At 38.7% G+C, this 13,922-nt stretch overlaps 1 protein-coding gene across 1 annotated transcript in view; it reads left to right on the top strand.

The window, feature by feature from the left end:
* Nucleotides 1-13,922, top strand: part of LOC137391639 (CCR4-NOT transcription complex subunit 1-like) — a 57,784-nt gene that overhangs the window by 32,051 nt on the left and 11,811 nt on the right. The window contains exons 24-33 of the mRNA XM_068078157.1: nt 1,197-1,322; nt 7,433-7,573; nt 8,462-8,596; nt 9,427-9,591; nt 9,763-10,008; nt 10,096-10,296; nt 10,620-10,768; nt 11,975-12,250; nt 12,403-12,640; nt 13,401-13,637. Of these exons, the coding sequence (XP_067934258.1) occupies nt 1,197-1,322; nt 7,433-7,573; nt 8,462-8,596; nt 9,427-9,591; nt 9,763-10,008; nt 10,096-10,296; nt 10,620-10,768; nt 11,975-12,250; nt 12,403-12,640; nt 13,401-13,637 (1,914 nt within the window). The remainder of the gene's footprint in view (nt 1-1,196; nt 1,323-7,432; nt 7,574-8,461; nt 8,597-9,426; nt 9,592-9,762; nt 10,009-10,095; nt 10,297-10,619; nt 10,769-11,974; nt 12,251-12,402; nt 12,641-13,400; nt 13,638-13,922) is intronic.

Below are 13,922 nucleotides of genomic sequence, written 5' to 3'. Positions count from 1 at the left end.
CTCAGGTTCAGTTCACCGGTAAGAAATTTTTTTTTCAATTTGGAACTAGTTTGTAATTGTGAACCGCAGGTGGAATTGAGTGGACGAGATTGATGATGCAATTTGATCGCTTGCTACCATTTGTTTCTTGGACTATCAATGAACAAAGCTATTTAATTCCGTGTTTTCGCTTGTTCGTTATGATAGTTTCGCTCATGAAATTTTCGCGAGAGGGTGACTCCGCGAAAACGCGAAAGTAAGATGAAGCGAATACATATTGTAAGTGTCCTAGGGTAGTCCAAAATTTGTAAAAGCTATTTGTACATGAAGTTAAATCGCCGTTGTTATTTGTTTATGATTTAGACTTGAACAAATCTAAAAGCGCTGGCTGAAGAGCAAAATGTTTTGGGTAGGATTAGGTGTCAAAGCATGCGGGTATAAAAATATTTTAAAATAATTTAGACTTTGGGGTAGATTGCGTGGCACTCAAATAGTATCTAGTTTTTAACTTTTGCGTAACTATGACATAAACAAAGCGTTATATGAATTCAAATGCTGAGAGGGCTGATCAGATTAGAACATGCAATGTCACCTTTGTATCTGAATCAACTCAATTTTTGTTTTTAACTAGACCTCTAGCCCACAGCTAACGTGAAATCGCTGTCTTGTAGCTATGTTTAAGTTGATTTCGTTGTTTGTATTTTGTTTCCAATTTAACCGATACCTGCTAGGTTGATAATGTTAACAATAAGCAGAATTTCTGATTTGGTGTAGCAGTGATTTTAATAGCCTCAGATCTTGTTATATAACTTAGGTTTGTGAAGGTACATGTACATTCGACAAAACTCTTTTGCAAAGAATCCAATACGGGTTGTATTGCGCTATACATTCATTGTGATAATATGTCCAACAATTACATTGAAAATGACCTCATTCATGCAACTCACTGGCAGTTTAAGAGTTGTTCTCTCTTGGTATCATATTCCTAACTAGTGGTTTAATCGGAGATGTGGTCATAGCTGTAAACAGTATGCACAACTCGCCAATGGACCACAGCATAGAGATACACCCAGTCAGTCTTCTCATTCAATGTCTAATGTGGAGCTGATATTGCCAGTTAATTTCTATGGTCACCTTGCATTTTTACACCAAGGTTGCTGATTACGAGCTAGCACGCAGGGGAAGTTGGCAGATGACATGCCGTTTGTTATTTATAGGTTCTCCCAGCCGGTGTACAACAGGTACCCCCTGTTCGCACTCTTCCTACCCCTCAGTACGCCTACAGCGATATAAATGTCTCCTCTCCCTCAGCTCTAACCCCCCACATCCAAGTGTCTGAGCATGTGAGTTAGTCCTTCAACGATTCCTTTTTTTTCAAGTGTAACAACTCCCGGATTGTCAAGCTTTAAGGTTAACTGATGTAAGCTGGTAGAAAGGTGTGTAGTTGTATATTTTGTTCAATATGTGTTTCTACCATGTAGTAGGCTACACCGTGACACTAAAAATTATAACATAGTACAGTTGATAAATTGAAAACGTAAGCGATATTGTAATATATTAGAGTAAGTCAGCAGCATGCATATGCAAATAGTATAAAATTGATTATAACAACAATCTTAACATGCAGTAAAATGCCAGGTTCGTGGTTGCAGAAAAGATACAAATACAATAAAATTTCAATATTGAATTTATAAACTTAAATACCTTAATGCGGCCTTCTAATCCTGAGAGTTATTATGTTAGTTGATTGAATGTCCAAGCAGAATTAATTGTTCTTTGTATATCAAGTTTATTCTATTACTTCGTTTATATGCGTACTGTCTCTCTTGAAATCTGAGCTGTAACTGTCTGGCATTGGTGAACTCAAAGGTAGATGTGTTGACCTTAGTTATGATTGTTTGGTAGGCCAACAAATATGAGATAAACACAGGTGTAAAACACTAAGTCTAAAGCAACTAATCGACTTGCCATATTATTGCCATTCAAAGACCACAGATTTATGTGTTTTTATTATGTGACAGCCCAATGATTAATCATTCTGGCAGCAGCTGCCGTCACGTTTTTACTAGTAAAACAAATCCTTTACACTCCCCCCTTTAATTTGACACAGGGAGGTGGCAAATTAACCTTTTAGTAATTATTTTAAAAAGTAAACTGAACCACGAAATACCAAGGGCTAATTTATGAAGTTGTTCGTCATACTGCTAACATGGCGTATATGTATGTTTATTATGTTCATGAGGGTATATATGTGTATGTGATGTATGGGTTAGTATATGTGGTTAACGTGCATATGTTTTTGTAAGTAGTATTGAGTATGTATGATGTGAGTATACTTGGCACTATGCTTGTTCTGGTCTGTAAATTAAAACTACCTTGTGAGCTGGTCGCTCGTAGAAAGATTGTTCGTTATCCTTTTTGTTTCGTTTGTCAGCTTGTTTGTTTGCTTGTTGCAGCTTGACTTTCCTTACTAGCCCGTCAGCACTAGGCATAACTTCTTCAATCTTTCCTAGGGGCCAGTGAGTGCGGTTTGTGTCAGGCTTTTTTACTATAAATGGTCCAAATACGTCACACCCTGCGTAGGTGAATAGTGGAAAAGGTTCTGTTCTTTTTTTAGGGATTGGAGCCATTTGCTGTCCTTGAAGGTTTGCTCTGAGTCTTTTGCAGATTGTGCATGAGTTGATAACTGATGATATGATCGAGTGTCCTATGACCCAATATCCTCTGAGGTGCAGTTGTGCTCGTGTTGATCGTCGTCCCTGGTGGCCCGTGAGAACATGATAGTGCCTCACCAGTTGCATGGTTATGGGGTCCTTCGGTAGAATTATAAGGTGTTTTTTACCATATTCTAGATGATGACCATACTTTAGTTGGCCTCCAACTCTGAGGAGTCCATCAGAGTCCACAAATGGGTGTAATTTGTGAAGTTGCTTGGTTGCTCCTGAGTGTTCTAGATCTTTTTCATCTTGGTAGGTCTCCTTGGTAAGTATAGACAAGTAAAGTTTGTCATCAATAGACAATCCTGTAGTTTCATTAGTGGGCTGAAAATCTGATTCCAAAATGTTCAGGATCTGCTGTGGTGCGGGCACAAATGAGTCTGGTGCAAACACGACTTCTTTTCTTAGTAGGTTGTCATCTTGCACCTCTTTAGTGATAATTCTGTGAGTAAAGCATTTGCTGGTTTGATCTGTGTTTGCTTGATGGTTGCCGGTGATGCTCCAGCCTAGTACAGTTTTCTTGGCATAAGGTTCTTCTGGTGTGTTGACGATGACTTCCAGTGGTGTGTGTGCAGCATTAACATTTGCTCCCAAAAGGATTCCAACATCGATGTCCATGAGAGGAGGGAGCTCGTCTGAAATGTGTCTAAGATGTTTCCATTTCTTTGCTGCTTCCTGGGTAGGGATATGACCTTTGTTAATAGGTATTTCGGTAGCAGTTATTGTCATTGAAGGCAGTTTAACAGTGTATTGCTTCTTATAGCCACGTAACTTAAGCCCTTGTATTTGCTTGTTTGTTACCTCGGTTTGTTGAGTCATTGTGTGTAGCATCATAGATTGCTCTACTGTATCAGATGAGAATACATTAAGTTTTTTCACCAGATTTTCGCTGATAAATGATCGATCTGACATTGAATCCACTAGAGCATAAGTGAGCAGTTCTTTTGATGACCCTTTATATCCAACATAGACGGGCATGATGAACATACTCATTGATTTTTCAGCACTTCGAATACTGTGACATGCTGCTTCCTTAGATTGAGTGTTTCGAGATGTCGGCTCAGTGGCATTAGTTTCTGTCGCATCAGCGGTTTTTTGTGGTTTTGGTTGTTCGTTCTTTAGTTGAACAGTTTGACTTGGTTGAGATGGTTTGCTTTGTGCCTGTTGATTACCTTTTTTGTTGTTCTTTATCTTGCTGTGGTTGACTGTAGCATACCCTTCTTTGCAGCCAGGAACTTGGCACTTTATTGGCGTTTTGCATTCTCTGTAGCCGTGCCCTGTGTTCAAACAATAGAAGCACAAATTGTTGCTTGCTATAAACTGCTGTTTGTCTTCTTCGGACATTCTAACTAGAAATCCACACTCTGATGTAAAGTGGTTTTGCTTCTCGCACTTTATGCAATGTTTGCCCTTGTTGGGTGTCGTCTTTGACTCTATAGCGTGACACATTCCTCTTGAACGGGATTTGTCAGTTTCTTTATTCCTTCTCTCCTTTCTTGTTGTTATCTGTGTCATTGAGGGGGTTGCATGCAACCTTTACTTCATACTTGAGGAATGTGCAGAGATCTGATAGATTTGGCCATTCTCCATGTGATTCATGGTATTTCGTTGTTTTATGTATCCATTTTTTTCCAAGGTGCACAGGTAGCTTCTTGATGATTTTTTGCTGTTCTGACAATGTGTTTAACTCCCTTAGGCTCGCCACTTTGACCATCGCAGCTGAACGCTGCTTCAGAAATCCCAAGTACTCTTTCAAAGCTTGTGGATCATTAGCAGCCACTTGTGGCCATTGATAGAGCTCTTGTTTGTAAGCTTTCCCAACTTGGAACTCATCTCCAAATTCTTCGTCTAGAGCCTCCAAAGCCTCTTTCAGTGCATTTTCATTTCCTACAGTGCAGTATGCATTGATAAGTTTGTGATGGTCCGTACTGAGATATGTGCGTAGAAGAGCTAATTTGTCTTCCGGTCTGCCCTTTCTGTCCAGAATAAATCTATTCACTGATGTTTTCCAATCAGGATAGTCTGTGAGTTTTCCTGTGTATATGAAGGGTTTTGGTACTTTGAGTTTTGGGTGTTCATTAGCGTAGTTAATTGCCTCCACAATGGCTCCTGCTAGTGATGAGTGTTCCGAATTTGGAGTGGGTTGTCTTTGAGGATTATCTATCTGCATCTCTTGAAGGTGGCTATGTAGACTCGGTAAGGGGGTTGATTGTTGTTGATCTGTAGTGTGCTGGACTTCGTGCTCACTGGTAGCCAAGTTAAAATTTGCTCTTGTAGCCTTTAGCCTAACAGGTTCACTTGCTTTTGTTGCTCTATGTACTTGGGCGTCTGTTTGCGTTTCTGAGCTAATTAAAACCACAGAAGGTGCTTTTGGTGTTGGTAATCTCAACAAACTCGTTGCTTCAACTTCTTCTTCTGTTGCTGCTATTTCTAACACTTGTCGTTTTATTTGTTCGGCTGTGATTTCGCCTTGAAGTTTTGCCCGTTTTATCTCTTGTTGCTTTTTAGCGAGTTGTAGCTCTTGTTGCAGTTTGAGCTCGGCTAGTTCTGTTTCTAGTTCTTCTTGTATAGCTAACATTTGTAATTCAGCCCTTTTAGCTTCTTCTGCGGCTCTTGCTTCATGAGCTTTACGACGTAGCTTTGATGAGCTGCTAGAGTTGGTGGATGTTCCACTGGTGCTAGTCTGTGTTGACCGAGAATTTAAGGAATATGCCTTCTGTGGTTCATTTCCATTGCGGAGTTTAGCACTAAGATGGCTCATCAACTCTTTTAGTTTGTCTACTAAATTTCTGTTATCATGTGTGAGCCTATCAACTTCAAGGCCAATAGGTTTAGGTGCTCCAGATAGTTAGTCATTCAATTTAGTGTATTCTGTGTGAATTTTAGCAATGGACTTTTCAAGTTCAGTTTTTACTTGTGCCAAGCGATCGTAGTTTGTGTTTACAGCAGTTCTTTGTATTTCACGAAGCATTAGTTCATGATATTGACTTTGTGCATCAGTTTTAGCTTGAAAATTTTCAACCTTAGCTTTGTTTACATTCCTTTGTGAGATTCTAACACTACTTGCATGGTCTGCTCTTGCATTATTAGTTGCTTCTGTGAGGTGGTTTGATTCACCTAGTTGTGTATGCTTGTCACTTGCTGCAATGTGTTCTGTTTCAGTTTCTTGTTGAGTACTAACAATTCCACTTTCATTTGCTTCTGCACCATGATTGGGTTCATTTATCTGTGGGGGTGTGTCTGTTTCACTGCTGTCCTTTGCAGCCATTTCAAGTCAATTTGTGTGATTACTCATGAAATCTGAGTGGTGTAATTGTTAGCAGTAATAGAGAACAACTCCCTGTAGTGGATTATAATTGTAACGCCCAAAGATTAAAATGAATTGCCCCTCACAGTGTCAAATAAACAGCATATGAAATGACCTCCTGTAATTTTAATTAATTATCTGATGGCAGCTGCTCTCAGAGTCACTCTACTAATGAAGCAGTGACATCATGTAAAACCAAAGTAATTTCTATTAATTAAACGAGGTCTTTAAATGGCAATGCAATGGGTGGGCAAGTCTATTAAAAAATAGACCTGGCTCTTAAAAGGTGCAAAAAGAATACGATACATATGAAACATGTGAAACACCATGCTACCTAACTATGAAAAACCTGACTAACTAGACAAGAAGTGACGATATCATGTCTGGGTTGAGGTGTGTTGTAGTTCTTAGCCATAAGTTTCACTAGCCATAAGTGTCACTGTAACAACTCCCGGATTGTCAAGCTTTAAGGTTAACTGATGTAAGCTGGTAGAAAGGTGTGTAGTTGTATATTTTGTTCAATATGTATTTCTACCATGTAGTAGGCTACACCGTGACACTAAAAATTATAACATAGTACAGTTGGTAAATTGAAAACGTAAACGATATTGTAATATATTAGAGTAAGTCAGCAGCATGCATATGCAAATAGTATAAAATTGATTATAACAACAATCTTAACATGCAGTAAAATGCCAGGTTCGTGGTTGCAGAAAAGATACAAATACAATAAAATTGCAATATTGAATTTATAAACTTAAATACCTTAATGCGGCCTTCTAATCCTGAGAGTTATTATGCTAGTTGATTGAATGTCCAAGCAGAATTAATTGTTCTTTGTATATCAAGTTTATTCTATTACTTCGTTTATATGCGTACTGTCTCTCTTGAAATCTGAGCTGTAACTGTCTGGCATTAGCGAACTCAAAGGTAGATGTGTTGACCTTAGTTATGATTGTTTGGTAGGCCAACAAATATGAGATAAACACAGGTGTAAAACACTAAGTCTAAAGCAACTAATCGACTTGCCATTCAAAGACCACAGATTTATGTGTTTTTTTATTATGTGACAGCCCAATGTTTAATCATTCTGGCAGCAGCTGCCGTCACGTTTTTACTAGTAAAACAAATCCTTTACATCAAGTATCAGCATGTTTTGTAACAAATGTTCTGTATTTGTTCATGGAGAGTGGAGCTATTTAAACAGAATTCGATCAATTCCCTATCACTTTTTGCGTTACTCAGCTAGTTATTGTTTCGCCATGAGTAGCTTTTTGAATTTACCAAGTTCAACAATGTGCTTTTTGTTGCAGTAAGTGAGCATTATGTTAGAATTCAAATGATGAAAATAATTGCTTTTAAAACAATCTCATGCCAGAGTTCCTACCTTTATTCCACCTACTAAATTTCAACAAATATTTGATTTTAGCTTCAGCTGTTTGAGTTGCACAAGCAGCTGAAGCCTTGTGTGAAGCAAGCCCTGGAGAAGACAATTGCTGACCTGTGTCCACCGGTGGTTGAGAGATGTATCAAGATTGCTCTCAACACTTGTGAGAATATCATTAAAAAGGTAGTTAGTGTTATTGTTGTAGTGCCTGTTCTTTTCTTTAAAAAATTTATAGGCTTTCATTCTCTATTAACCTGCAATCTTTCGATTGTTACTCTGTGCTATGGCCAAATGACCTGCAATCTTTCGACTGTTACTCTGTGCTATTGCCAAATGATCAATGTAGAAATGGACCTTTCTCTAGGTTAAGTTCGTAAGAATTTTGACTATTTTGCTGAAGAATGGTCTTTTATAAAAAAACAGCTGCAGACTTCATGAAACTCATTTGATAAGCTTCTATGGTTATTTTAAGAAGAATGTTAGATTATTATGTTTAACATCAACTCATTTGTTGACACTTTTGAAAATGATTATAAATCCATTAGATTGCAGGTTTTTTTTGTAACGGAACCTACACTAACTTACAAAATATCAATCAGTTACTTGTTTGCTTTGCTATCAGCTGTTCACATGACCTTCACATGACCTTTCTATTAGCACTAAATAGTACATCTGCGTAAACTACCTATATTCACTTTTGCAACAATGAGTTCATGGTACAAGAAATAGACACGCTGTGTTGAGGCATGCGAGTCTTCCTTTATAAAGCTGTTCCATGAGTCCACCCTTGTTTGTTGTACTGTTGGAAAGAACATCTTCAGTCAACTAAAAGCAAAACTACTGTCAGTCGACGCTTTACACCGCGAGTTTCATGTACCAAACGATTGTCATTATATAAGACGACGATTTTTGTGTGCACTGTTAAACTTGGCCCAGACTATTTGGTGAACAATCTCCACACATCGTAATATGTTGGATAGTCACTTATCACCTACCTTCTTTTGAACCTTTCTACTTCTCCCTTACTGCGAGTCTTGTCTCCAATTATAACCTTATGTTGACTATTTGCAGGACTTTGCCTTGGATCCAGAGGAACAACGCATGATGGGGGCTGCGCATCATTTCGCTCGCAGCATGACGGCTGGCATAGCACTGATAACCTGCAGAGACCCACTGGTCATTTCTTTACAGAACAACCTCAAATCTGTAAGTTCATTCAAACCCATTTGAATTGCGACCTAAAGTCGTGTATTCTAAGTTGTCTTTGCTTACAGTAGATTTTCAAACTGATGGTATGTTTGCATTCCCTGTATTAAATTGCTATTACTGCTGCAATTTAATAATTTGTCAAATAAAGTTGGTATTTTTACCTACCCATATCAAGGTTTATAATGAATTAACGTATTGAGTTTATCCTATAATTCTTTCAAAAGTATCCTGTGTTCTGCCATAATGATTCCATTTTTGGTGATGAGGAGAAATGTGGAATAGCCGCTGCTAACAAGTCGGCAACATGTAAGCAACATGCATAAAAATTGAAGCTAACAAGCTTCTTTACCAAAAGGTAACTTTAAGTTAAGTTTGTTTCCTAAAAGACAAATTTTGTGTTAGAAATCATAAAATTTTGTATCTGATAGGGGATAATGTTTCCATATATGTAATTGGCTTATGATCAATTTGGTTGCGCACAAGTCACATTTGCTCTTCTGTCAAAAGTTGTTTCAAGTTTTTAAGCCCATTGTCGAATTTAAAAATTTAGTCGAAGTGATATTAGCTGGAAGTTTACATCGATTTAATTTTTTTATCTTGCGTTATCTTCACACTTTTCACCTGGTAGTGACTAGCAATAGTTCATAATAGTTTATAAACCTTCTGCTTCTGCACTGGAATTTACAATTTTTTTACTTCAGGACATGCCAGGGTCTAGCACTCGGGTAGGAGTGTTTCTTTGTCTTTGATTATCTGCAGAAATAGCATTCAAGGCAATCCTTCAATCCTTCAGCAGATCTATTATTGGGCCAATACCGTCTTTTTAGCTCTTCTTGAGTGCACTCCGTAGTCCAGCGACTCCCCAACAGAAGGAGCTGCTTGAGCAGGCTGCGCAGATTATAGCTCAGGACAATGCTGAGCTAGCGTGTGCCTACATTCAAAAGTCGGCAGTAGAGAAGGCTCTTCCTGAAATAGACAAACGACTGGCAACAGTAAGTTCTGTCATCCGTCTTTCTCTGACATAGTTTTCTAGTGTGGTTGGTATCTTTCACTCGGTAGATTGAGTTTGCTTGGTGTGTTCTTCTAGTGTCTGTAACATTCGGTTAGAAAGAATGCTTCTCTTTTCGTGTTACCTGGTATGGAGTATGTACATGTCTCTCCAGGAAGTTGAATATCGAGCCTCAGCACGAGCAGAGGGTAGAAGGTATTGTGACCCTGTGGCCCAGCGCTACCAGATGCAGTACATTCCGGAAGCGATACGACTAAAGCCGGGCAGTGCTGCGCCCCAGCAAATGAGTGTTTATGAAGAGTTTGCACGCAATGTGCCAGGTTTCGCTTCAACTTCTTCGAGTTCCAATTTCAGCGATCTTCTTGGGCAGCAGAGCAGCGTTCACAACAAACAACACAATGTGAGACATACTCTTAGATCTATTGCCGTGAAAACTGACAAAAGGTTTTGATTTGTATTGTATTCTACTTATTCTTTGTTTCTGTAGAACTTTGTCGCCGAGGAAGTCTGTGCTATGTACGAAAGACTTGCTGCCGATCTGGATACACAAATGCAATCTCTTTCATCACACCAAGCCTCTGCATCATATCCACAACAGATAGCCGCTTCACAGAACCTCCTTGATCTGCTAAAGGGATGTACCCAAAGTCGTGATGTTGCCATGACAGCAGTTACCTTAATACAAAAGGTATATTTGTTTTGCCGTTTTTAAAGCAAGGACTGGTGAGGCGTGTTTCACCATGTGGAGACAACTCTAGCCATATGTTGTATGAGACTAAAGCGTTAATGTGATTGTGTGTGCGTTTACACACGATGTGTTTATTTGTCATTGAGCTCTTATCTATGCTTCCTTGCAACAAAGTCTGTTGCAATGGTTTGACAGAGTAGACATTCATGCATAATTTCAGGGTTTTTAGTCTAAAATGCAGCTGCGAATCTTTACTAACTGGTGCCATGATGAAATAATAGTCATTGTACAGCTGCGCAAAAGTTGAACATTTGGTTTTGCAGACAGTGGAAGGTCTCTTGGAGTTTTACACGAGTGCCATTACCGATTCACAGTTTGCCAACCGGCTTCGTGACTACCATCTCATGATACTAAAAAGCCTTCAAGGTCCGAAGGCTTTTGGTTCTCAATGGGTGAATAAGCATGTCACGAGGTGAGTTGTTAAGGCTGAACTCGATGCAAATCAGATGGATGCAGAATCATGGATGAATTCGTTTGTGGTAAAAGTTGCAATAGTAGCCTAATGAAGGGTTAACACTTTGCTCCCTAACGGCCACTTTTGTGGCCTTACGTAGGGTGTGTCAAAAACCCTAGTGGCCGCAAAACTGGCCTTGACACGACTCTGTTTACAATCGCCGTTTCTAAGCAATAACGCAAGCCAATCTGTTTAATCTTTGCATAAAACGAAAGCCCGGGAATGTATCGACTTCCTCTATTGTAATAACAAATGTTTATCAGGACGATATCGCGAAAAAAATTGATGTGGCTCATTCGTTGGTAGGTAATAAATGATTATGATGCAAATAATTAGTTTTATTATATTAACTATATTTTTCTAGTATATTTAAAGTCATTAAATGATGATGAACATGTGTTCGATGGATATGATACTACTGTAAATATTTTTACGAGTTTATAAAAAATTTTGAACTTTCTTAGTTTTAGCCTGAATAATGATGAAGTACTGTTTTTTCTGTTTGATGACATTTGCTGTGGATTGCCCAACTTTTTTAGTAGTGTTTTATCGAATATCATTGTATTATGAGCACATTTAGATATACTTAAGAAAAGTTTAAAAACTTTGAATTGTTGGAAAAATTGCCCAGGGTTACAGACACGCGTTGACAAAAACAGCCAGGGTTAATAGGGTATCAGAAGACCTTCCCAAGTTCCAGGACATAATAAATTTGGCACTTTGATCGGGATTTGTTCAACCTTTGATGCTGTGTTGGGGGACAACAGGGAAGTTACTTGGAATCTTAAATATTTGTTATTCTTTAAAATCAGATACAAAATTGAGCACTGCAACATTTGTGTATGGAATGTGTCTATGTGTTCTTGTGCTGTGATTTGATATAGCTAGGTGGTCCTACCACCTAGCTATATCAAAATATCATATAGTAATTGATGATGTTCATACATTCATTATAAATACTCCTCAAATGAATTGTATGAGTTAGTTCTGTGGTTGCTGCTATGGTGGGTTTGCTGATGTAGTCAGCGATATATATTACTAGCAAGAGCTGGTACACCATGATGTTGTGCATACATCTACTGATATCTACTGCACGCCCGTAAAGCTGTGTATAGTCACATGAGTTTTTAGCAATGGGTGTAACTTTTTCCTTTTGTGATCTAGGTGCATCCTGGAGTCCAGGGAGGACATCAGATTCAATGAGGAAGCAATCGAGACTTTCATAAGGGCTGGATTTGTCAACCTAGCTCAATATGACTTTGCACTGTGCAATTCCATGGATAATGGTGCCAACTACATGGCAGTCAGCCATGCCATGAAACTTGTGCAGAAATTAATTGTTGAAGAGAAAGGAGATGACTCTGTTACTGAGAGTGATCTACCCAATACCATAGAGTGTCTCGCCAAAACATCAATGGCAGCCCGACAGAGTCTTGATGGGTATGCTATAGTTACTATATGGTGTTTAGAATTTCATAGATGCGCAGCTGTTGCCTCTGATTAAAAGGCATGCAAATGCTGCGCGTATGTCTGCGCTTTGTATATAGTTTAAGGGGTATCTTCTGCTTATTTGTTTTTTTTTTTAATGATAGTTTACCAGCACTCTTAGAGAGCCTGCGTCAGCGCAATGATGGTGGATTGCTGTCTGGCTCAGCCTCTGGTCCAACCTCAATGATGCAATCAGGCATAAACCAGGCAAAGGATACCAACGATCCTCCTGGTCTACAGGAAAAGACTGAGTTTCTGCTTAGGGAGTGGGTTCACCTCTATCATAATCCAACAATGCTTAGAGACTCGGGAAAACTTGTTTTTAATCAGTTTGTGGCACAGGTAAGTCTTCAGTTATTTTTTTTCTGTTGATAGCCTTCAATTTCACCATTATCCACCAGCCTTAAGGTACGGTCACTCGCCCACCTTCCCTCCTAAAATCAAAGTTAGTTTGTTGTCAATTGACTGCCAACCAACCATTTGATGGTGTATGTGTAATCCCTATCAAGCTTATTCATTGAAATCGTCTCGGCCTACCAATTCTGTAAATAGCTAACCGTGGTAGTTAGGTATACACTAACTGTTGATTTGGAACTGTGTACAAACACTACATCACGGATGGATTATGTAAGTAAAATGCAAGAGTTCAAATGATTGAGGGAAAGAGCTAGTTTTTGTTTGGTCCACTTCCTTGGTAAGCTTTCATTTGTTGTGCCTCACTAATGAAGAATGATTCGTGGTCTGCCCTGCAGGAACGTAAAAGACTAAATTGAAAAAATATATTGCGATCTGAAAAATAAAATGAAGAGTGAATCAGCCAAGATACAAACTCATACAATTATAAAACATGCCATCGACATGCTGTTATTGATGTGTTAGTGTTTAAGGAACCCCTTTTGACACTGTCTTGCTAGTAGTATTTCCATTTCTAGCCATTGTGTGCACATGCTACCTAAGAAAACATTTGTTTATAAGAATACAAATTGTAAATCATCAATTTGTGCTTAGTCGTTTATGTACAGTGCAAACTGATATGGTAAATGAAATATGGTAGAGTTGCAGATTCATGAAACTGTCCATAACAACAGGCTTTCTTTTCCAGATGCAACAGCAAGGCATACTCAAGAGTGATGAATTGATCACACGGTTCATTCGAGCATCAGCACAGCTTTGTGTAGAAGTGACTTACGGTACACTCAAAACATATGGCTACAGTCTAAACCTGGTGAGGGCGCAGTGTTTCAAGACCCTCGATGCATACGTGAAGCTTATTGTCATGCTTATCAAGCTTTCGGGGGACGCGCACAATACGGTCACTAAAATCAATCTTCTTAACAAGGTGAGCTCCGCAGGTAGATGTTGTTAACTCATCGTTAACGGTTAACTTTGACTGTGGTTAAAATGCTCAGAAGTAGCAAGACTATTTGTACGTTGTATACATGCATACGTGCCTGTAACATTGGTTATATTACAAGCTGTACCTTTGTATACATGCATACGTGCCTGTAACATTTGTTATATTACAATCTGTACCTTTGCGCATGTACCGCTCATTCTTAAAATATTAGCAAATAGCTGAACAATCACCTCACTATAATATATGTCAAAATATATCTAGAATTTT

The sequence above is a fragment of the Watersipora subatra genome, chromosome 3 (assembly GCF_963576615.1).
Source record: "Watersipora subatra chromosome 3, tzWatSuba1.1, whole genome shotgun sequence".
NCBI lineage: Eukaryota > Metazoa > Bryozoa > Gymnolaemata > Cheilostomatida > Watersiporidae > Watersipora > Watersipora subatra.
This window is presented reverse-complemented; position numbering and strand designations above follow the sequence as displayed.